General features: G+C 51.0%; 1 protein-coding gene across 2 annotated transcripts in view; it reads right to left on the bottom strand.

Moving 5' to 3' along the window:
- Positions 1 to 24,794, bottom strand: part of SLX9 (SLX9 ribosome biogenesis factor) — a 116,156-nt gene that overhangs the window by 14,410 nt on the left and 76,952 nt on the right. For both annotated transcript variants that reach the window (XM_077830286.1, XM_077830287.1), the window contains exon 3: positions 5,565 to 5,633. In XM_077830286.1, the coding sequence (XP_077686412.1) occupies positions 5,565 to 5,633 (69 nt within the window). The remainder of the gene's footprint in view (positions 1 to 5,564; positions 5,634 to 24,794) is intronic.

Genomic DNA, 24,794 nt, shown 5'->3' with positions numbered 1-24,794 from the left:
GTTACTATCTCCATGGCACGGTGCTTTGAGATCCATGGATGAAAGTGCTATTCAAAAGCAAAGCATTGGCCTCCACATTGCTGATCCCCAGCATTCAAATATCATGAGGTAACTCCCAAAATCAGGAGATTGGCCTAAAAATCCCGATTTTAAAATAATAAAGGTGTGTGTCCTGGGTGTGGAGCTTTGGGGGGTGGGGTGGGTATCACATTTTCAAGCCTCTCTCCACAATCACAGGGAAGAGAAACTTAAAACCACAAGTGAAGCTGAGACTCCCCAGGATACAATCACTTTTTACTTATTAATTAACCCAGAGTAAGTATTAATAGTGGGGGGAGGGGGGCAAACAGCTGTGCATCTCTCTCTATCAGTGTTATGGAGGGCGAACAATTAATGAGTTTACCCTGTATAAGGTTTATACAGGGTAAAATGGATTTATTTGGGGTTTGGACCCCATTGGGAGTTGGGTATCTGAGTGTTGGAGACAGGAGCACTTCTAAAGCTGTTTTCAGTTAAGCCTGCAGCTTGTGGGGGACGTGGTTCAGACTTGGATCTGTGTTTGCAGCAGGCAAGCGTGTCTGGCTCAAACAAGGCAGGGCACTGAAGTCCCAAGCTGGCAGGGAAAACAGGCTCAGAGGCAGTCCAGGCACATCAGGTGGCAGTCCCAAAGGGGTCTCTGTGACCCAACTCATCACAGGGGTGTTGACCATTGTAGCAGTGATGTCTGCAGATTTGACATCTTTTGTTCTGGCAGGGTCTGGTGTCTCTTTGAGTTGTGTGTCTTGGTCTGTGGGGAGCTTGCTTCTAATGATGAGCTTGGCGAGGCGGGGGGGTGTGTGTGTGTTTAACGGCCAGAAGAGGGGGTTCAGGAAAGATTTCTTTCAGGATGGGGTCCCCATCAAGTATGGGTTGTAGTTGTTTGATGATACCCCGAAAGAACCTGCCTCAATACAGGAAAAACAGCCACCCATTGACTGCATACCCCTAGTTATCACCTGTCACCCCACACTGGAACCCATATGGGGTGACAGGTGATAACTAGGGGTATGCAGTCAATGGGTTGCTGTTTTTCCTGTACTGAGGCAGGTGCTCTCGGGGTATGTGGGTGGCCCATTCCATGATATGATCTACTTCACTGATGTGAGGGTCTTGTTTGGTGAAGGCAGCTTTAAGCATATTAAAGGTGTTTACCTGGACTTTCTCTTTGGAGCATATTCTGTGTGCCCGTGTGTTTGGGGTGGTTATTGGATCCGTGAAGGTCCATGTGATGATCTGTGAGATTCTTGCATATAGCTGACAGTAGGATTCCGTGGCTGAAGTTGATCATGGTTTCTGGAAAGCTGATACTGGTGTAGGACTGCTCTAGAAAGAGCTGGAGGGAAGGATGGTGGGTTTAAAGTTGTGGAGGAAATCTATAAGGGAGTTTAAATCGTCTGTCCAGAGGATGAAAGTATCATTGAGGTATCTCTGGTATTCAGTGGTTTTGTGGTCTGTTCTTCAAGACATTCTTCCTCAAGGTGGCCCATGAAGATGTTGGCATATTGGGGAGCCATCCTAGTACCCAGGGCTGTTCCCACGGTTTGTTGTTGAATGTATCATTGTTCTGGGCGAGGATGAAATGGATGAGTTTGGCAAGGCGTTTGGGGTGGAGATCTGAGCATTGTCCATTGTCTTGTAGATGTCTGAAGCAGGCTGCAACCCCACACGATGAGGGATGTTGGTGTATAGGTAGGTGGCATCCATGGTGCCAAGGGTGGTGTTCTGAGGGAGGTTGTCAATGTTGCGGAGTTTCTAGAGGAAGTCGATTGTGTCCTGGAGGCAACCGGCCCTTTGTGTGGTGAGTGGTTTGAGCAGAAGGAGCAAATTATTAGGGCCTGCCTACACTTAACATGCTACGGCAGTGCAGCTGCAGCCTTTCAGTGGAGACACTAGCTATGCCAACGGGAGAAACCCTTAACTACGCCGCTCAGGGGGGTGGATTTTTAGTTATGCCGACTTAATCTTAGTGTAGACCAAGCTGTAGTCTCTTATCATTAATTGAGCATTTTGCGAGATCTCCAGGTAGAGTCACAGTCAATTTCCTATTTTTGGGTTAATTCCATTTTCTCATCCAGCACTTTTAAAACATTATATTAGGATTATTATTTTTAAAACTCCCTATATTTTAATATGAGTTTTTCTGCTTCTCTGCTGATGTTTACAATGGGTCTTTTCAGCTGGTGAGACTCTCTCTTGTTAAAAGACATCACGCAAGGCATGAACTGTTGCTGACTTCAGTTCTAGTGATCTTAGAGGATTCTTGTAGCATTAACAGGTGTTTAGTTTTGAGGCACATGTGATTTGCAGGCTGGCATTGTCCCTTTAAAAGCTTGGTGGGCCAGGAGGGAAGCCTGGGGCTTTGGCAACTTTAAGGTTGTTTAAGAGTTTCCCTTCGCAAGGGCCCTTTTCTGTTGTTTAGAACTTCTTCATAAAACATTTACCTTTGGGGTTAAAGGTCCCTACTTCTGGTTTCCACCCCCCAGGGAAGTTTTCTGGGAAGTCTGAGTAGAAACAGCTTAGTTTCTGAGTAAGAAGACAGAAAATGACACATTCTTGGCTCCATTACAGGCTTGCTGTGTGACGTTGGGAAGGACCATACCATAGACACACAAAGGGGCCAAATTAAGTTTGCATAGTCAGCTTTAATTCTGGCATTTCTCCACTTTTGAGTGCTTGACTTTCCTACCTCAAACCCTAGGGAGTGCTGCTCACACAAGGCAGAGAGAGTTTTCCCTTTGCTTTTAGCAGCAGAGGGGGCACCGTGATTTTCTTTTATCCCCTTTTTCATACAACACATAATGAAACTATGGAACTCACTGACACAGGATGTCAGTGAGGCCAAAAATTCTGCAAGGTTAAAAGAAATTGAACATTTATATGGAAAAACACAAATATCCAGGTTTCTAATTAATTCTGACAAATTTTGGAAGGGATTTAAAATCTCATGCTCGAGGCTTTAAGCCTCTCTCTGACTAGCAGAGATTTGGACGAAACCTGCATGAGGATCATCTGCCTGTTGTGGTGTTTATTACACCTTCCCCTGAAGGCTCTGGTGTTGGCCACTCTCAGAAGCCAGAGACTGGGCTAGCTGGACCCTGGGCCTGATCCAGCCTGGCAATTCCAAGTCCCATGACTGTGTCAGATGCTACAGAGAAGGTGAGCTGTCTGAGCATGGAGACTGCAGTGAGGATGTTAGGGCTACTGGGGATGTCTCTGGGTTTCACCCCAATAAGAACCGGATTCAAGGCACCCAGGATGCTGGCAGATGTCCCACATTGCTGGAGCTTGGCGGTTGTTACTTTGTTCCCTTTGTACCCGCAGGACCAGGTGGATTTCGTGTACCATGGAAACCAGCCCACTCCGTAGATCTCGCCTTCCCCCAGGACCCGGAGCTTTACCACATGCACCAGGGAAGTCATGGGCTGTCTCAGTCGAGCTTACAGAGAGCGTCTGGGACGTGCAAAGGCAGAGATAGCCATGGGCCACCTGCATGGAATCTACCATCAATTGCTGGGGGGGCAAAGAGGGGAGGAACCGTGCGTGCGCCTGACCCAAGCGTGACTCCTTGGTTGTTCATAGGAAACCCCCCCCCCCCCCCCAAAACCAGGGATCCTGGGAGCAGGGGCTGCATGTAAAGTCCCCTCTGCCAGTAACCCCAACAGCCAGCCAGCCAGCCAGCCGACAAACCCCCCTGAGAGTTCCGGGGGGCGCAGGGAAAGCAAGACAAACACCTCGTTGCTTATCTGGAAAGAATCGACGCTGCCAAAATCCCATCCAGCTAAACAACAAAAAGAGCTTAAACGTGGAAAAACCCTGCAGAGGCTTCGCTGACCAGAGCAAGCCATTGCCCCTGCTGAGCCAGGAAGGGCTGCAGCCGATGTCCCCTGGGGCTGACGTCACCCATTCACAGGCACTTCCTGGTCCCGTTGCTGGGATGAGGTCACACTGCCCAGCGTCTGGACGACTCAGGTCATGCAGGAGAATGATGCAGTTCTCCCACAGCTAGGGCTAAGGTGAAGCCTGTTAGAGCAGGGGTAGGCAAACTTTTTTGGCCCGAGGGTATGAAAATTGTATGGCAGGCCATGAATGCTCACAAAATTGGGGTTGGGGCACAGGGGGGGGTGCGGGCTCTGGGGTGGGGCCAGAAATGAGTTCAGGGTGCGGGAGGGGGCTCTGGGCTGGGGTAGGGGGTTGGGGTGCAGGGGTGGGAGTGAGGGCTCCGGCTGGAGGTGCAGGCTCTGGGGTGGGGTTGGGGATGAGGGATTTGGGGTATAGGAGGGTGCTCCAGGTTGGGACTGAGGGGTTCCGAGGGCAGGAGGGGAATCAGAGCTGGGGCAGTGGGTTGGGGCATGGGGGGGTGAGGGCTCTGGCTGGGGGTGCGGGCTCTGGGGTGGGGCTGGGGATGAGGGGGTTAGGGTGCAGGAGGTAGCTCTGGGCTAGGATCAAGGGGTTCAAAGGGTGGGAAAGGGATCAGGGCTGGGGTTGGGGCATGGAAGGGGCTCCATGTGGTGCAAGCTCCGGGCAGTGCAGGCTCCGGGCGGTGCTACCTCAAGCAGCCCCCGGAAGCAATATGTGCCCCCTCTGGCTCCTACGCAGAGGTGCGGCCAGGCGCCTCTGCGCGCTGCCCTGCCTCCAGGCGCTGTCCCTGCAGCTCCCATTCCAATGGGAACTGCAGGGGTGGCGCTTGGGGTAGGGGCAGAGCATGGAGCCCCCTGGCTGCCCCTAAACGTAGGAGCCAGAGGGGGCACATGCCGCTGATTCCGGGAGCTGCACGGTGTGGTGTGGTGGCATGTGCACGCAGCGTGGCCCCCAACCCCACTCCCCAGCGGGAGCTCAAGGGCTGGATTAAACTGGCTGGCGGTGTGGCCCGTGGGCCGTAGCTTGCCCACCCCTGTGTTAGAGTGTACAGCCAAGTGCCAGGGAGAGCAGTGTTCCTACTAGAACATGACAGGCCAAACGCAGCAAAAAGTAGAGCTGCCAGCAAGGGACCTCATGCCTCTGAGCTTCTAGGAGAGACCCGCAGCAAACCTAACTCCTCCCAGGGTTCTCCAGGGCTGGGGAAAACCAGAGGTTTTGTAGCCCCATATTTTCCACGTACGCCATGTAGGACTCTCGGGAAGACAGCATTTCCCAGCACTCACTGCTCTTCGGGACAGGGAGGGCATAGCTGGGAATTATCTCCAGCCAGCCTTGTCCCCGAACTGGGAGAGAGGAGGGGGCTTCCCACCCACCCTGTGGCGGAGCTCCAGCCTCCCGCCCTCAGAGCGGAATCAGCAGTCAGGGTTTTCCCCAAGCCACACAGCGCCTCCCTGAGTCCGCTTCCTCTCCCTCAGCGACTGCACCTGCCTGGCCCCCGGGGTCATTCTTGGGCTCACGCGGTTTCACTTTCTAAACCTCAAAGGGCCAGTACAGTCTGCTACACGTGGCATGTACGTTGTTTAGGAAGCAGTGCAATGCAGGGCTTCTACTGGCCCTCTGATGAGGCCACCACCCCGACAGCGTGATCTTATCGAGGGAATACTTACTCTGCAGCCACCTGTCTTTTCTCAGCTTCATTTTTTCTCTTTTTGACAGAAGTGGTTTTTCTTCTACACCTGAAAAATAAAAACACACGGCAGGCAGTCTGAGTGGTGCTTCCCTGCGCGGCTTTGCCAGCTCGCCCCCCGGGAGATGGCATCCATGGTGCCAAGGGTGTACTCAAACGTAACAGGCCAGACAATCTGCAATAAGAATTCTGCTCATCCTTTGCCATGTGTGTAATTAAGGAAGCTGGAGAGGCTGGGTGCTGGTGGGTGACAATACAGCATCCTGTGAAACCATCATTCAAAAATTCATTACAATTGGTTTGAATGGACCTGACTGAAGGAGAGAGTATCAATGAGGGTCACAGTTTCAAAAAAGCATAGGGCCATATTTTCTAGTGCTGAGCACCCACCATCTGGGGTTCTCAGGAGCGCAGCACACTGGTAGCGATGACAATCCAGCCCTTCTTCGGGGCCCACCTGGGAAGAGAACTCTGGTGAACCCTTGACCCAATTGTGTGTGCTGAGCACTGAGCCGGCCGCCGGCCGGTATCAATGGGTGCAGCGGTGTCGAGTAGGATCGCCACCAGGGTCCGGGTTAGGCCCGGCTTTACTTCGCATTTGCACTTGTGGTCTAGAAAAAGCATGTGAACAGAGGGTTACTAATTGGGAGGGGTCACAAAGACCAGTAAGGACAGATTGCAAGGGACCTAGAACCTTAGTTTCAGAACTGGAAATATACAAACTGATAGGCGGGGGAAAGCCAATGGGGGCGACACACAGCCAAGGGCAGAGACACTGACGAAGCAGCAGGGCTGAAGAGACCTTCAGGGATGTGAACAGCAAACCACAAACGAGCCTCTAGTAAGATGCAGCAGCAAGAGGGACTGTGCAGACAGAGGCACCTGAGACTGCACCTAGTTAGTGTCGCCTTCGAACCCCAGGAAGAGCTCAACAAGTTATTCAGAGACGTGATGACCAGGCTACAAGGACTCACTCATAAGGAAACGCTGCAGACTCAGACTTAGCTTGGCTAAATGGGGAAGCATGAAAACGATGTGTAAGCATTTGAAGAGCATAAACAAGAAGGGAGGAGAGGAGAGGTCTAGGACTGCCAGAAGGGTATAATGAACAGCAATGGGATTCATTCAGAGGGGAAACTGAGGTTGGCAAGCAAGAAGACTTCCTTAAAGCAAAGTCTACTACTGCTGAGGCATTAAAGTCTCTAAGGGAAGGGTGGAAGCCCTATTTCCTGAGACATCCAATCCTAGACTGGACTAAGCGCTCAGTAGTGTACTATAGGGAACAAACATGAGCTAGGGAGGGGGGCAGCACATTACAAACACAGGTTTATCCACTGCTCAGAGTTATGACACACATTAGGTAGCATGGCAAAAAATGAATTTGCAAGATGACTTGAGAGGGCCAGAAGTGTAATAATCCCCTAGAAACACACTCCCTGCTTGTGCTGGCCGGACACTACCAAAAGGATCTATCGATACATTTAGACTGAGAAGGCAGCATGGCCTGCTGGCTGTGCCACTGGACTGGGAGTCCGGAGACCTTGTTCGATTCCCATCTCTACCATGGACCTGCTGCGTGACCTTGGACCAGTTGCTTACCTCTGAGTGCCTGTTTCCCTCCCCCCAGCCTTGTCTGTCTTCTCCGGTTACACTGCGAGCTCTTTGGGAAAGGGGCTGCCTCTCACTCGGAGTCTAGGGCAATAGGATCTTGGTGGCGGCACCGAGGCACTAATTAAGAACAATAATCTGCGTGCCGAAGAGTGAGGCCGACAGCCAGTCATCCAGCTGAAAATGAAAGTCTGCATTTTGAAGTCTAGTACTGCAGAAAACAAAACCATCTCAAGTGCTGTCTATTACAGGGACTGGAGAATTTTACCTTATGGTAAGAAAGGAAAACCTGACTGCAATCAATTTCCCACAAAACCAGCTACCATGCAGGTCTGTCCCAGGATGGAACTTAGCCCTGGGAATGTTGACGGAGGAAGAACTTGGCGTGCTGATGAGTTATTTGCTTTGGAAGTGTTTGCTGCCTCTCCCATGTAGAGAAACTATTCTTAAACGTGGAACAAATATATAACAGGAGATTTACAACCTCCCTCTTTCCCCAAAGATGGATCAAAGCAACAGGATTTCACAGAAACGCAGTAGGGTTCTGTCAACAATCCTCTGAAAGCCGATACAATTCACCAGAAGACAGTGTTGCTGCGGTTTTGTTTAAACCATCCTGTCGAATTCTAAGGCAGGGATATAATTTTAAACGAAATGTTATAATGTAATGTACAGAATGTAACGATACCTTTTTCTATCAAGGCTTTCCAACAGGGGCTAGACTTTAAAAATAAAACCAGGCTTCTATAGAAAGAGGAAATAACTGTTTTCGTATTTCAGACTTTGACAACTTAAATCAGGCTTCAATTAGATCAGTTTTTTGTTTCCAAATTCCATTTTCCTGTGGCTAAAACACAAACCAAAACCCCCCGTTGCATTCACTGCAGTAACCGAAGGCTGAGAAATAAAGCCCTCTCTGGACACTGCCATGTGTTCACTGTGGTTAGGATCATACGGTGGTATTTGTCATGGCTGAAGAAGTTAACATCAATGTCTTTGTCTCTTGACTAAAACACCCGATAAAGCTGTGACATTCCCCTGGGTACAATCTGGACTGCTGAACAGCTGTGTTCCCTCCATTCTCCAGCCTGGGGTGCCTTTTACACTCCTCCGCTGCGAGAACAACCACTCCTGGCCCGCTCCCACACAGCCTCCAGCCAGTAAATCATTCCCAGCTGAGTTATCTACGCATGTTCTAGCTAGCCGCTCCTTACATTGCAAAGTGACACCAGCAACTTCCCAGTCCCAGACTGGTCCCCAGAAATGCGTGTATTGTACTGCCCAACTCTTTCCTTCCTGATGACCCTGAAAGTCCATCATTTCATTAATAGAAAATGATATGCACAAACCCCGTTATCTCAAATGAAGTTTCCCAAACACTTCAGTACAAACACATACTGGTTTAGATAAAACAATAAAAAGTTTAACTACAGAAAGTTAGATTTTAAGGGATTACAAGTAATGAGGCACAAAAGTCAGAATTGGTTACAAAGAAATAAAAAAGGTAAAATGCAAACTAATACCTTACTTAACGAGTTAACTGAATTCAAAGCAAAAAGGTTTCTCTCATCACATGCTTACAGCAGTCTGGCTGGATTCCTTCAGCCAGAACCCTTCCCCCAGTTCAATGACGCTTTCTTTGTCTTTCAAGTGTTGTTGATACCATGAGTAGAAATGAGGGGAGAGAGGTAATCTGAGGAGTTTGCTCTCCTTTCTTACAGCATTTCTCTTCTTTAAGAATCATCTCCTGCTGGGGTTCAGGTGACAGCAAGCCTGTGGGATGGGAACCTCCAGCTGTTTCTTTGCCAACATGTTAATTTCTCGCTCAGACCCTTTTTCCTGACAAAGAATGGCCACTTAACCAGGTGATACTCCATTTGATTATTCTGACACGTGGCCGAGGTGCTGGCTAGCCTTTTGTCTCTGGGGAACTGGTTTAAAGCTGTTTCCCTAGACTTGGAACATGACTTCTACAGTAAAATTTTATAACTTTACATACAAAGTTGCCGCACATATTTTACCAAGACAACAATGTTCAGCAGATTATGAGTTTTCAAATGATACCTCACATAGCGTACTTTGTACAAAATTTATCACAGTCTTGTAAAAAGGATGAACATAAGGGTACAGACAGTGAAAAAGTGCACTGTGTTCATTTCTGGGTACACATTTAGCCCCTGGACATCTACACACTAAAGTTCAGCATGTGACTAAAGCACATGAATAGCCCCATCGGCTTTTGTGGGGCTGCCTACGTGCATAAAGCCAAGCATGTGAATATTCCTACAGGATTGAGGCCTTGATCTGTGGTTTCACCTACTTATGCTCCCACTGACTGATTTCCAGACACTGCTTCCTTGCACTAAATACTTGGGACTGCAGCACTAGGGAAGCAAGAGTGAATCACTAGCACAGGATGGCACGTGAATAATAAAACATATCCCAACAATTGCTGAACAACTGCCCAGACTTGACAAACACGCACTTAACATTCATTGCTGGCTAATACTGACTGAACGGTTCTGTATTCCAGCGGTGGTTTTTTCCTGTCTGAAAACACGTTCATTACTTCACTGGAAAACAGTGCCTGGTATGATCTGCTAATGAGAAAGACCACAACCAGCTGGCTAGCTCTAGTAATAACAGTAATTCAGATATGGATTGATTTTTGCCAAACTGAAGCAGAATATTTAAGGAAATGCAAAAGCTGCCTGCTTGGCACAACCTTGAACCAGGCAGAATTATAGGGCTCCCTGCACAAAGTCCCAACAGGAAATTACTCACAGACTGGGGAGAAAATAATCCAATGGGCAGAGAGCAAAGTCTCTCTAAAGTGCTGAGGCTTTTTATCCTGAAATGTAAATACCTTAATTAGACAGAAACACAAGGAAGCCCACTGTATTAGCGCCCCGGTAGATCCCAGAGCTAAACCACCACAGCCAGGTCACACAGCAGGGAGGGGTCCAGCCGCAATGGTAACTCCATCCCACTACACGCTCTGTATGCAGTTTGTGATTAGCAGGAATTTAAATTGCAGGGCCCCCGCCTGAAGCTGGACCCTTGAGCCCACATGGAGCCAGTAATGTCCACAGGAGAAATTGTCTGTTTATGCTGAACCGAAGGCAGGACAGGGACCCGGGAAGCCATCCTCTGAGCCATGCACGCACTTTGTGCCTGCCGTGAATTGGTGTGGGCGGGACTCCTCCAAGCAGGGTGCGCACGTGTGTGTGTCTCACGCATGCTGAGCCCGGTCAGCGTTAATACTCCCTGAACCTACGCTGTATTCGAAGAGCGATCAGGTGTCAACGTCTCACAGATCCAGACACAAGCCAGGAACTGCCAGTGTTAAAGGCTGCATGGGCAGGTACAAACAATTAAAATGTAATAAAATACAACATTTTTCTGTCACTTTATCTGGCCACGTGTAGCGTCTTCTACTCCTGCGTGCTGCCCTGTGCAGGCCAGAGCTCACGAGAGTCATTTACGCGCGGGACAGGCAGTGAATGAGGCAGGGCTATTGTCAGCTGGGGCTGTCCTCTTCTGCTGGATGCCAAGGCATTTGGGGGGGCTGGAGAGACGGGGGAACATTTCTCTAGGTTTACTTCACTGAAACAGCTGCAACCTCTCTCCTGCACGCTGTCCCCACCTCAGCACCTGTGCAGTGAATGGTGAATGTTCAGCATGACCACCCGGGCACAGAACAAGCAGGCGAGACAGCCTTGTATTCACCCCACCCCTGGTGTGCTGGAGCTCTGATCTCTATGGGGTGTGAGAAGAAGGACTGGGACAGGCTCCACAGAGTCAAACCCGTGGCAGCTCTGACTTCAGGAGATCACATCTGGAGAACCGATTCACAAGAAGAGGGGAGAACGCAGGGATGTGCCAGAAGCCCTCAATCCTGCTGTGCCAGCAGGAATCGTCTGTCAGAACTGGCATAGTCTTGTTGCATCACCAGGTGGACCTCCAGTGCCCCCGTCACTGTCTTAAGACTGACCCTGTGAGCAACAGCCCGCTGCCCACACTGCCATGTCCCCTTCGGATCCTCTCCCTGCTAGGAGATTCCCACCAGAGACAGACAGCCTCCTGCATTCCTGGAGGGTTACAGAAGATCCTGAGAATTCAAGAAAGTCCAAGGACGAGTAGCTGACTGTCTTACAAGGGCAGAATAAACCCCTGACACAAGCTGCTGGTTTGGGCAGTCTGCCTGGACCTTCACAGGGCTTCTTGTTCTTGTTCTGTGTGGCTATTTCATTCCAGTCACACGTTGTTCTTCGGATACAGGTTTCCTCTTCCTCCCCATTTCAGAAAGGGGGATGTGGAGTCCGCTGTGCACATGTGGAGTGAACACTGGGGGGGACAGCGCAGGGAGGCGAGTCTGTGTACGCAGCAGAGGCATTCAGCCCAACTCCGCTGCGCCATCTCTCCAGCACCAGAGCGGGACAGCTTCCCCCAACCCCTCACCGCCCCACGCAGGTCACACTACCGCGCTCACACGCCCGCTCCCCAAAACGGCTTCCTTTGGGTGTGGATGCTGTGGTGCCCGGGGTAAAAGCAGGCAGGGCGAGGGGAATCACAAGGGGTGTGTCTCTATCTGCTCATGGGGAGCATGCTCAGAAGCCCAGACTTACTCCTTTGTATCCTGCCAAACCAAGCTTGGCCCTAGCCAGCATTTAGCTCTATCTAGTCCCCTCTGTATTCCCACCACGCCCACCCCCAGGACACCTGGCACACATGGGCATGCCAAGCCACAGAAAGTCTTCAGGGCCAGTTCTCCACCTGATCCCCGGGGAGTTGAGCGTGCACGTATGTTAGTGAGCAGCTCAAATCCAGGACTGAAGAGTTGGGCTTTGGATAAGCTTCGAGGAGTTTGGAAGATTCTCCAGACCGCCAGGGGTACCCTATCAGACCCCAGGAACCTCCTTCCCACTACACCCCGCCTGTACAACATTCCCCAGCAAGTGATCGGCTTCTTGCCGAAGACAAGTAAGGAACAAAGAGCTGCTTGGTCTGCCACTCTCCTGTAGGGTTTGGTGGCAGGCAGAGGGGAGAGTCGCCCTGTTCTCTCTCCTCCCCCCCAGCTCCACAACCTTCTGGAGCAGAGCTGCCCCCTCTCTTCTGGACTCCCCACACATAGCGGCCATATGAAGGGTCCCACATCTCTCTTCTCCAAGGTCTTTCCCCCACGCTACAGGTGCTCATTTCTCTGTCTCCTCCCTCCTCAATTCTGGGGCACCCTCCCAGGCTCTCCCCATTCCTGAAATCAGGGTTTGCTGGTCTTTCCATCTTCATTCAAATCAGAGGTTGTTGAAAAGAGGTGCTCAGACTTCAACAATAAAATCTCTCTCCCTCAGGCAAAGCTAAGCCTGGAAACTTCAGCGCAAGACCCAACACCATGAACGAGGAGCAAGCAAAAACAGCACGTCACGCCATCTAGATAGCGGGTGCTACTAGACCCTGCCTCTCGGGAAACCTCAGCAATGTTGGAGTCTCACTCCAGGATGCACGGATGCAGGAGGGGCCCAAGAACTACATGGGCCCACAGAGTGACCCATAGTTGGCTTGTTCTTCAGTGCAGAAACAAGACTTCAGGGACTGCTGTTGCCAGAATCTTCTGCTGCAGCCTTGGGCCTGATTTCATCTCCACATTCAAACCAAGGGCCCCCACAATGTGCTCCACGCAACGCAAGTTACACAGCTTGCTTCTGGCCAGCTGCCACCACGACCCCAGGGTGGCAATCTGCAGGCGCTCCCGGGCTATGGCACAGCACAGCGGCTCACACGCCTCTTCCTCCAACATCACGACATCCGAAGGAAAAAGCGGCCGATGCTTTTCCAACATGCACAAAGCAACTGGCAGCTGAGAAACGTTCCAGACAATAAATTCCTCCGCCAGTTTAATTACAGCCCATGCTCTCCCAGCGTGGCTTTTATTTTCTGTCGGCTCACAGGCACCTCTGAGAGACCAAGACAAACTCCTGCTCCATTGTACTTATGTTATTGAGTGAAATCCAGAGGGTTTGGGTTTCTTTTTTCCTTCTAGACACGATCTAGTGAAATTAGCCCTTAAAACCTTGGTCAGAGAACAAAGTTAGCACACACCTACTAACATTAATTGTGTGCAAGTTACATTTTATAACCTTGACATTTACTCCTGTTAGTGGGGAGGTGCCTTTCTATGGGATCTAAGCAGTCGGGAACATTTTAACTGTAAACACACAAAAGGCTTGCTACTCTCTGCATCTCTCCAGATGCTGCTTTCAGGACAGATGAGACAAGCCGCATTTTCCATTCCATTCCTGTATTTCTGAGGGCTGCACTTCTCCAGCGAAGGGACCCTGTCACGCGCTGCAGACGAAAAAGCTATTTTACCTTGCAGTTGCGGTTATCTCCATACTGCCCACCCCAAGCACTCAAATAGCACAAGTCAGGCCCCAAACGATCACGAGATTAGCTTAAAAACTATTCATAGCTTTTGGGTTCTCTGTTTGGTTTTGAGCCACTCAGATCATGTTTTCAAACTCTCCCCCCAGACATGAGGGCTAGAAATTTACTTAAGAGAAGGAAAGAAAACAGATTTGCACCAAACCCCATGACTCCAGGAACTGGGACAGTAACGGAGCAAATACCAGGCAGCTCATGGTAAAAACGGTTATTGTTGACACTGTTACAATGTAACCCAACCGGAGAGCTCTGAATACCATGCAAAGCCAACGAGCAGAGCATAGCCCCCCTTTCTGCAGGAGCAGTGATTTAACAACTGCTCTCCCCAGAACTCGGCTGAGGATACGTCATCCACACTGCTGCTGCACAAACACACTATTTTGGCACAACAGGGCACCGTGGCAAATGGAAGCCGAACACTAACAGATGTGTTAATTTCAGCGCCAGTCATATAACTGGAATACAAACCTTCTGGGAAAAGCTACTTTCCCCTACAAACGCTGTACACATGCATCACGTTTAAGATGGGGTTGAGCAGCAGAGGGTATTTTCTTTTAATTCTAAAGCATTGTTTTAAACTTGTTTGGTGTCCCTTTAATTGAAACGTTTCTAAACGGGAGAGAGGGGCGGGGCAAGGCATCCACACCACAACCTCCTGCATGTCCCAGGAATGGCTACAAATGCAGCAAAATTAACAAACAAACATTCTCTTCGCTTCCTAGAAAAATAATTAGCAATAAAGTTACAAATAAGCTAGCTGGAAAGTTATTAGTAAGATCACATATAGTACATATATGTACTATAGTAAGTATTTTGGGGGTGGATAGCTCAGCGGTTTGAGCATTGGCCTGCTAAACCCAGGGTTGTGAGTTCAATCCTTGAGAGGGTCACTTAGGGATCTGGGGCAATAACTGGGGATTGGTCCTGCTTTGAGCAGGGGGTTGGACTAGATGACCTCCTGAGGTCCCTTCCAACCCTGAGAGTCTATGATTCTATGATCACCGTCATAAGGAGGTGGCTAAACCTGCCCCTACCCATCAGCTAGACAAGGCATTGCTGGCTCGCTGGCCATTTCTGTATTGGCACATTTCATGCAATCCATCTGTCACTGGAGATCTCCTTCATCCCTCCGTCCCCAGAAGTCACCACAGCCATGACAACGAGAGTGCCTATACCCAGACAAAGAGCAGGGGCTGGGAGGGTTAGCTTGAAGAAGTCACAGAAGCCATAGGGTGACCAGATGTCCCATTTTTAAAGTATGTAAGCCCCCCTCCCCCCCACGCTGGTGTCCCAACTTTTCCTTAAAAACAGGCAAATTGTCCTGTATTTTCTGTCCCCCCCCCCGCGCCCGATCAGTACTGGTGGGGCAAAGCTGCAGTGCACGGGGCCAGCTGCTCCCTCTGGCTGGTCCGTCAGCGCAGCCCCCGCTGCGTGTCAGCTCTCGGCCAACAGGGCCCCCCCGTCCCGTTTCCGGCTGGCTCCGGCACGTCGCCTCGGCTGCCCGCCCATCGGCCCTTCACACGCTCCCCCTCTCGCCGGTCTCTCCCTGCTTTGCCCCTTCACCCCCGCTGCTCCTCCATACCCCCCGGCAAGGCGCGTCCCGCTCCCAGCACTGTGCGGAGAACCAGACCCTGGTCAGGGCGCTGAGCTCACCAACAGCCTGGCTGGCAGGCTCCTTCCTGCCCTCACTGTCCCCCCGCACCATACGTTGCCTCAGGGACACACGGCACCAGGTACCGGGGAGGCGGGTCCATCCCAGGGGCCCAGCCAGGCATGGAGGGCGGAAAGCCCCAGGCAGGGAGGGTTGGGTCAGCCAGTCACCGCCCCCCCGTCCCGAGTGAGAGAGGTGTATGGGAGTGTGGATGTGCAACCTCTCCCTATGTGTATGTGCGTGTGTGTGTCACCCTTCCTCGTGTGAACCCTGAAGCCTTAAAGATAAGGTAAATGAAAATAATCCAACTACGCAGTATTTCTTTTTAACAGGGGTTCAAGTCAACTTGATGTTAATTTGAACATTTGTACTGCATAGTTCTGATTAATTGCCGTTCAACTCACTTGAATACGAGTAATTTTACCAGGTGTCCCGTACTCAGCATAGGGAAATGTGGTCACTCTCCAGAAGCCAGCTTTCCAAATTCTGGCCTCCCTACCGCCCCGCCAGACAGATTTTGCTCACTGGGTATCTGTATTCAGCATGAAGCAGATATAAAAGCCGCAATTCTGGGGCTTCTTTTTAATAGCCTGTAACAAGGGTCTCAAACTCAATTTACCCTAGGGCCCGTGCCAGTCCTCAAATCCTCTCAGCGGGCCAATAATGTCACTCATGCCGCCCAGAACCCACCCCCCAAAACTCTGCCCCCCACCTGCCTAAGGCTCTGGGAGGGAGTTTGGGTGGGGGAGGAGGTCTGGGGTAGGGGATTGGGGTGCAGGCTCTGGGAGGGAGTTTGGGTGCAGAAGAGGTGAGAGGTTGGGCTCTGGGAGGGAGTTTGGGGGGGTGGGAGGGAGTGTGTGGGAAGGGGGTGCAGGCTCTGTGAGGGGGTTGGGGGTGCGGCGCTTACCCGGGGCTCCACGGCAGGACGGGCCGGGGGGTCTCCACATGCTTGGAGCCCCAGGTAAGCACTGCAGCTTCCCTTTGGCCGCAGGGCGCTTGGGGAAGGGGCACCACGTGGAGGCATAGCCCCACCCCGGGGCTGCAGGAAGGGGCCAGCAGACGCGTGGAGCAAGCAGGCAGAGGCCATTCTGCTCCGCTGCGCTGCCGGGGCCCTGGGCCATTTTAAATCGCCTGGGGGGAGCACCTGGGGGGGGCCAAGGGAGAGACCCGGCCCCAAAACTGCTGGAGCCCCGCGGGCCACGTTGGGGAGGCTCGCGGGTTGCAGATGGCCCACGAGTTTGAGACCCCTGGTCTGTATTAAATTATAGATCTTCTATATAAATACAGGATATGAAAAAGAAGCCCCAGAATTGCTGCCTGCCTCTGCTACACGTAAAGATCTCTCCTGGCCTAGCCGTAGTGGTTGGGTTTCTTGGACACGCACCCCCTCCCGGTGACTCCTGCACAGGCTGGTGGCGTGAGGCACATGGACGTATAAGGGGGCAAGGGCTCTCTAGATAGAGGACCTAGGGTCTGGGCTGAGCAGACCAGAGTGGGCCCATAGGAGTTGCAAAGCCTGGGAGAAGGTTTTAGCTGAACTCTGTGTTCCCTTTGTTAATAAAGTCAAGCCCTGGGACGGGGCCATTTGGGGTTGTCCACGCACTGTGCTTTGTCTGTAGAGCATGTCGGGAAAGACGCCTGTCCGCATGCTTGTAAGATTCATGGGAAATAAACCCCGTGGACAACTGTGTCCACCCCCAGCCCCAGCAACGTCAAAGAGAAGAGCTATACAGCGACTGGAGCTCTGCTAGTATCTTCCATTAACCCCCAGGAGGGGAGGGACCAAGCCTGACATCTCGCCAGAGCATCAGAGAGTGAGAAGGGACCACAAGGGTCATGGGGACTTTAACAATCTTACAGCTGAATCCAGAGGGCAGCTCTGCCCCAAAGCGTCAGGTCCTCCGGCCGCTATCTGCTAATATCATCACTAAGGCTAAGATTTTGTCACCGAGGACACGGATTCCGTGCCTTTCAGAGACCTCCGGGACATTTTCCACTTCAGCTTCAGTCCCATGTCCCAGGCAGCGAGCTGGAGCTGTCAGCCATCGCGGGGCCCCTAAGCTCTGACCCGCCACGGGGCCCCCCCGAGCTGTCAGCTGCCATGGGCAGTGAGGGCCCTCGATCTCCGAACCCCCAGCCCTGCAGCTCTGAGCTGCTGCGGGTAGCAGAGATCCTGGGCTCTAAGCTGCCAGCCCTGGAGCTGCCAGTCTCCCCCGTTATTTTTAGCAGAAGTCACAGACAGGTCACAGGCTTCCATGAATTTCTATTTATTGCCCACGACCCATCCGTGACTTTTACTAGAAATAACCATGACAGAATCTTAACCTTAATCATCACAGACATTTTATTGCTTCAAGAAACCCATTCCAGCTCAGAGATCAGGGGTTATCAGACTGCAGCTGTCACTCATCACTGACCGCTCGGATTTGCACTTGTGTGAAACCTGGTCTCAAATTTCAAGAACTTGGACAATCCAAGGAAGGTGACATCACCACCTGGCCCCTCAATACTTGTAAACAGTGCAAAGCTGATGAATGTTTCCTGCCCCTTATGAACAGTGACAATACCCACCACTCCCTCTTGTTCTTTATCCTGCAGAGGTGTGTGAAGATTCCAGTTCACCTCCCAAAAACTCCGGCCATCCCATGGATTCTCCTAATAGCAAAATACTCAGTGATTTGGCCTATCCTGCTGTCGTGACCCCAAGCAGTGTCCTACTTTCCATTCAGCCCATTGGGGTTCTTGTTTTCGCCTCTGGAGGTGGGTCCATTTTCAATCGCTAAGTGAACACTTGGAAACTACCCACAGTCTCAGCATTGTCCCCTCTTAATGGCAATAGCAGAGCTAGAGATTACAGCGGCTGAGATGAACACACCCAAGAGACAGAACTTGAGGTGAGCCAATTGGAACCGCCTCAGAGAAGAAAGAGACAGACCCCTCAGAGCCAGGGAGCCACGGCATGTAGCTAATGTCAGGAACCTGGCTCACAGGGTCTTCGGTGAGGCTTCGCTAAGCATGGCAAGAAAGTCGATTCCACGTGGTTTTCACAGGGCACATAACCCCAGCAGGGATCTGTGATGACCTCTACCCAAAGGAGAGGCAGTCTGCTTCGCCTGAAGGGATAAAACAGCCACCAATATGCTAATGGAATGTCTTAGTGTTAAGAGACAGGAAAGGTGGCATGAATGCATTGAAAGTCTGGACTTTGCGTACTCAAACCGTAGGACCCGGAGTCTTCATCGCCTTCAGGCGGAGGAGACTCCTAAATGCCCCATGCGTCTCAGAAAATGCTGTGGCAGCCCACTTGTGGCCAACAGCCGACCAAAAATTACAAAAATCACGATTGGAAGGTATTGTCTGCTCTCAAACATTCGGTCTATCTCCTCCAGCTTCTCCCAGCCATTCACTAAGGAGGAACTGGAATCAGCCATTTCTTTTTCCAAGCCTTACGAGGCTCCTGGACTTGACAACATCCATGGAGAGTTCCGGCATTGCATGAGCTCATCCTGGGGCAACTGTTTGCAAAGAGTCTCTAGTACTTGTCTGGGAGCCTGCCTGGCTCCCAAGGCCTGTCCAAAGTCACATGTAGGGGCACTTCTAAAGCCTGGAAGGAAGGTCGATGACCCAGAAACTATCACCCAATTGCTCAGATCAGCATCACTCAAGAGACTGGTACTTAAATGACCGTTGCCTTTAATTGCCCCACATGTATATCATTACCAGGCAGGGTTCTGACTGGACCATAGTGCCCAGGATCAAGTGATTAGACAGACCTCTCATACTGAGGGTGCCACCGAGTCAGCACCATTTTGGTTGACCTTTTGTCAGCATACAACACAGCTGGCACTATGGACTAGTCCTAAAATTATCCCCCATGGTCCTAGAAAAAAGACTTGAAGAGTTTAATCAGGCAGATGATTTCTAACGGGACCGTGATCCTCAAGTTCACATCACCCATGTCACACTGAGAAGAGACTTCCCCAGGGAGCTCTACGTGCGTTGATGCCCTTTAATATACATACACACACACCCACAGCCCACCTGCCTCAGCAGCTAAGTTTTTGTGCACTGCTAACCTCTGCCTGGCAGTCGCCAGAAAGAGCTTTGAGGAGCTGGAGAGCTGCCTGCCATCTGACCTTGACACCGTGGCCAAGTAGTTTTTGAAGTGGCGACTTAAACCGAATGCACTAAAATTCAGTGCCATCTTGTTTCCATTTCGCCACTTGGTTAGCTCATTGCCAGCCGCAGGTCCTTGGAACAACCAACCAACTGCTTTTGAGCTGTACCCTACTTATCTGGGGATAATGCTTGACCACTCCCTGTCCTTTCCTCAACACGTGGAGAAGACACACCAAAATCCAGTCGAGAGTCCCACTCCTCCACAGGCTCACTGGCAACTCCTGGGGTGCTGGCGCGGCAACCCTATGGACATCTGCCAATGCCCTAATCATTGCACCGGCCGAACACTGGGCAGCAGCAGGGCGCTCCCATGGTCACTGAGACAAGCTGGACCCGATGATTAACTCTGGCCTACAGATCTCACTGGTGTGGCCCGGACACCTCCAATCTCCAACCTTCCAGTCCCGGCTGGCATTGCTTCCCCAGCAAGTAGACATGAAGGCAGGGCCCTGGCCGTGTTACTGTGCACAGCTAACTATCAAGAGAGTTTCCTTCACAATTTCATCACAAAGCCAGATCAAAAATACCGGTTAAAGCCAAGACGCCCCTTCTCTGACATAGCAGAGGCTCAGATCGTACATCAGGCACCATCTTTCTAAGGAACAGCGGCAACAGGGGGTGTACGACTAGAATGTGGCTCGATGGCACATTTCGTGGCTTACAGACAACTCAAATACGAGTCCCCTAGTGTCTCTGGAGCCACAATTCTGTCTGTGGATACTGCTGTGTCAGTGGAGATGGCAACAAAATAAGAATGAGGTGCACCAAAATGAACACCACACTAACCAAGTGTCAGAAAGAATAACCGAGTTTAAACGGTTTTGCTGTGGCCAAAGAGATCAGAAAGTGGAGGACTGTTGCTTCAAGGCCAGCAGACTGCAATAAGAAAGGACAATGCCCAGTGTACATATAGAGGTCAACGCAGTGGTGACAAAAATTGGCCTAGAATATAGGGCAGTCTGGGCAGTGGATGAGGGATCCTCTCTGCTGCTTCTGGAGACTGCGCAAGTGCAGAGAACATTCTGTAAGCAAAGCTCAGATGCCATTCAGATAGAACGGCAAGTGGCCGGCGATCCCTTAATGACAGGGCTGGACACAGAAGAACAGATCCCAAGAAGCGATCTGGCTCTTTTGCAGCTGGATATCCCTAGCTGGGAGCAGCTGAGACTCTAGTCCAGGGCCTGCAGTCCCAGTTGCCTCCCGGGAGGATTATGAAAAGTTATCGAGCATCTCCTGCACCCTTTCATTGGACAGAGAGGAAAGCAGGAAAAGAGCCAATGGGATTCTGCCTGTGGAAGCTGAATACAAGAACGACAGGTGTCAGCTGTGATTGCACACTGCAGAACAGGGCAGTCGCCCACTCTGGGGAAAGGAGCAACTGTATCCAGTTAAGTTAGATGGACGTGACAGTAAAAGAAAGAGTGTGACAACACAGTGATCAGCCATGCAAGTGCTTAGCTGAACTTCTGAAAAGCACACTGCAGCTTCCAGGAGTGGTGTGGGCCACCGGAAGGATGTTCAAACCATCCTGACACTGTAAGGGGGAGGCCAGCCACATTTGAAAGACACCCACCAAATTCCACCTGCTTCCAGCCAAGAGGAGAACTAGAGCCAGAGGGGCCAGAGGCTGAAGGAGCTGTAGGGGGATCGCAGTCAGCATGCTGCACCAAATGCACCTGATGTCAAAGAATGGGGATGGAAGGAATTGTGGCCATTTGGAGTTCTCTCCTTAACAAACCAGTTACCCCAACAAGTGCCCCCACCACGGAGAGAAAGTGTTTGGGCTGCAGCTCACCAAGAGGGCTCGGCTCGTGTTTACTTACCAGTAGAGATGAGCCCTGAATAGCGTGCACTTCTCACAGCAGGCACATCCCCAGTGCATTGATCCCGCTCTCCAACCTCCCTCTTCATTACGCACTACACCAGTGTGCAGGTCTCGTTCCCAGTGGTCTCTGCCCATAGCTCTGACTGTCTGCTGCCCACACTCACCAGGCCTCGCTCCTGTCCTGTCCACACTAGCCCTTTCAGTTGGTGTGCAATTTCACCCTGGGACATGCTCTTCTCTTTCAGGGGTACAGCTCAGCTCCTAAATCCAGATTTTAGACAGCTTGATTTTCAGAAAATCTGACTTTGGTACAAGACAAATGATTGGAAAGCGAAACCACACTAAATTCAAGGAACAGCTGAGAATTGTTCCCATAATAGCAGGAGTTTTGATGCATAGTTCTCTCCAGAAAAATTACTCTGTAATTGGCATTGGAGTGTTTCATATTCATTGTGTATCTCTGATTTCCATATTTAACGTGCCATGATTGTCAAGAATAGGTGCCTTCTCTAGCTACCACACGGAGCCTAATTTCTGACAAGCAAGCTGGATCTTTTCCATCTCACTCATCACCAGAAAATAAAATTGATCTGCAGGGCAAATTATGCCCTTATTTTTCCCCTCATTATACTCTCAGTTACTCCTCTGTAAACCCAGCGAAGTCCAGCAGAGCTGCACAAGTGTAACTAAGAGCTCAGTTTAGTCTGCTGCATCTTTATTGCTAGGGACGATCCAGGAGGTGGAAAGATTCCAGCTTGAGTGAGACAGTCCAGGGTGAGTCTGCGGAGCTGGAAAGCAGAAATAAACTTCTTTTGACTTGGAAACGGGGCATACAGAAAGCCGTGAGAGACACGAGGAATATGGAGCCCCACACAACATGTATTTCACAGGCACTTTTCAAGGCAGACTCAAACTGGACCCATTAAGGCCAAGATTTCCACACCCCTGCGCTCCCAAATGTAGGCGTTTCAGTGACCTGACTTTTAAAGATACAGTACATGCACATCTCCCACGGACTCCAGCCAGAGCTCCTGGCGCGCAACACCTTGGAAAAGTCAAATACTTTTACTTCGATGCCCAGCGATGACCGATGGGGCCTTTGGCACCAAGGTTTGAACACTTTGGCAGCCTCCAGGATTTCCCCCTCCCCAGCACATTGCTAAGCGATTCAGCGATCGTTCCTGTCCGTGTCCGAACGAGCTGCCATGCCGGTCAGACTCACATGGGCCATCCTTGCCTTCCTCGAGTTACAGCCTGGTAACGAACGGAAAGAAACAGCTGCATCTTTTTTGCTGCGTGATGCAAGTCCAAAGGAGGGTACAGCCTATCACGAGACTGAACCCGTTTCTGAACTGCGCTCTCAGGAAAGGAGCCACAAACAGCCAGAAAGGGCAGTGCCACGTTTGTTAACCTGATTTCAGAGGAGCAAGTCGAAGCTCCCCTTTGGCATCCAGCGTCGAATGGGGATTCCGAGCCAGCGCGATAACCAAAGCGCAGCTGAGTGAAGACTGAATGCACCTGCATGAAGTGCTGTCCGGGCTGGGCCCTAGAGAATGGCACAACCTGGCTGCCTAGCCTTGCATCTCCATGAAGCAGAAGGGAGCATCGCAAAGCCAGAGGGAAGCGCTGGAATGCCGATTTCTATTACCTGCTGCCCTTACAAATGCTCAGGGACTGATGGGAGGTTGCAATACGTTTAACGGCCATGACTCCGTGCTGTACCCAGTGGAAGTGGGAGGCAGGTGGGCTGAGGGGAGGGGGAGCCAGGTACAGCTCCCTCATCTGGTTCCTGGTTCAAGAGCAGAGGGCTGCTCGAAGCTATGCTGGGTATTTACAGGTCCCAAGGAGCCTGCCGAGGGTCTGGTGAATACTGGTGCTTCCTCCCCATAATGTCAAGGGCACCGTTTGGTGGGCAAGGTAATCTAGGAGCTGGTTATGTTAGTTCTATGCCCATTGGGAAGATCTGGGCATCTTTGGGCCCTCTGACATTCCTGGAGCAGCACAGAGGATGGCGTGGACAGCGGATCTTACCCTGTGCCAGTTTTAAGAACTCCAGATGCTGGCAGAACCCCCTTTCAATAGCATCCCCTGAAAAGGACTTGAAACACATTGATCAGGGTTTTCTGCTTCCCTGGTGAAATCAAGGTGGAAGCAGAGACACTGACCGTATGCCAGCTGCTGTCACAGGCATTGATGGGATCTTACGCACTGACTGTAACTGTTTACTGACGGATCACAATTGCCAGAGAAGTGTGATTTCCCAGCCGAGCGTGTCCCTTTAAAGAAAGCCAAGCCCAGAGCGTGCTCTCTGCTGCCAGTTCTACGCGTCACTTTAGCGTCTGTGAAGGGACAGGGCACGTTCTACACGCACACCTTAGCGGTCAGAGTGATGCTGGACCAGGGGTAGCTTCTTGCTGGAACCCAAGAAGTCTGAACCTTAATCAGGCTTCCCTGGCGGGAAGGGAGAGCCGCACACCTCTGTGGCATCTCCTCTAGGAAGCAACACAAATGCTGTCCACAGGGAACAGTTCCTACCCTCTTCAGCCAGAAGGACGGCTGTTGAGAGAGAACTAAGGTAAGGATGGAAAGGGGAGCAAATGAGAGAAAATGGGGTTGCCTTCAGGAGACAGGCTTGTGAGGATGGACTGAGTCTACCTGTGCAGACAGCGCTTGCTAAACACGGAGAACATTGATATGGTTGCACTGTAAAGTCATTTCTTCCCTATTTCATTTTCCTTGCTGGAGGATCTGGCCAACTAATAACCTTTTCAAACAGAAGAGATCATCAGTGTCTCTGTAAGACCAGATCGGCTGAATCCTGTTCATAGAAATAGCGTAATCCTATTAAGGCACTGCAGCTTCTGTAAGTTACAGGAATAAGAGGGCGAAAAATCCAGAAATTCAATAAAGTGTCATTGCAAATGCAGAGTTTTAATTCATCGCAGAAAGGCTGCAATTCTTAGAGTCAGGCAGCCTGAAGCAGGACAACGTGACAAGAAAGTGTGTTTGGAAAGATGTAACTTTCCTGGGGTTTCTCCCTCTCTTCACTGTCGCTCCCATTCACTGTAATGCACTTGTAAATGTTACTCCATTACTGGGGTGGTGACATGATCTTTCACTAGATTGTGTCCTGAACCTCCTATGGAGCAAATAACAGCCAAATCCTGTTCTCATTGCAGTTGTTGGATTTTTTGTCATTAACTTCAGTGAAGAGGCACCGGCTCAATGCCTGAAGTCCATTAGCAAAGGGGGGTGGGGGCACTTAGCTTCCTGCAGGAATTGAAAGGGCTCCAGTTCAGGGAAGTGGCTGCATTCCTTCGGCGAGCAATCCCGAGGTAAGGTTGCTTTTCCAAGCTAGCCAATCAGGAGTGCCCGAAAGTCACCTGACTTGGTTGGAGCTACCGGAGAAGCATCGGACAATGCCACGTGGAAGTCGAATGGCAAGGTGCCCTCAGCACAACCAGGGCCAGCGTCCACTCGAGTCCCTCTGTACCCCTCCTTTGTGC

Source organism: Eretmochelys imbricata, chromosome 11 (genome assembly GCF_965152235.1).
Source record: "Eretmochelys imbricata isolate rEreImb1 chromosome 11, rEreImb1.hap1, whole genome shotgun sequence".
NCBI classification, from domain to species: domain Eukaryota; kingdom Metazoa; phylum Chordata; order Testudines; family Cheloniidae; genus Eretmochelys; species Eretmochelys imbricata.
This window is presented reverse-complemented; position numbering and strand designations above follow the sequence as displayed.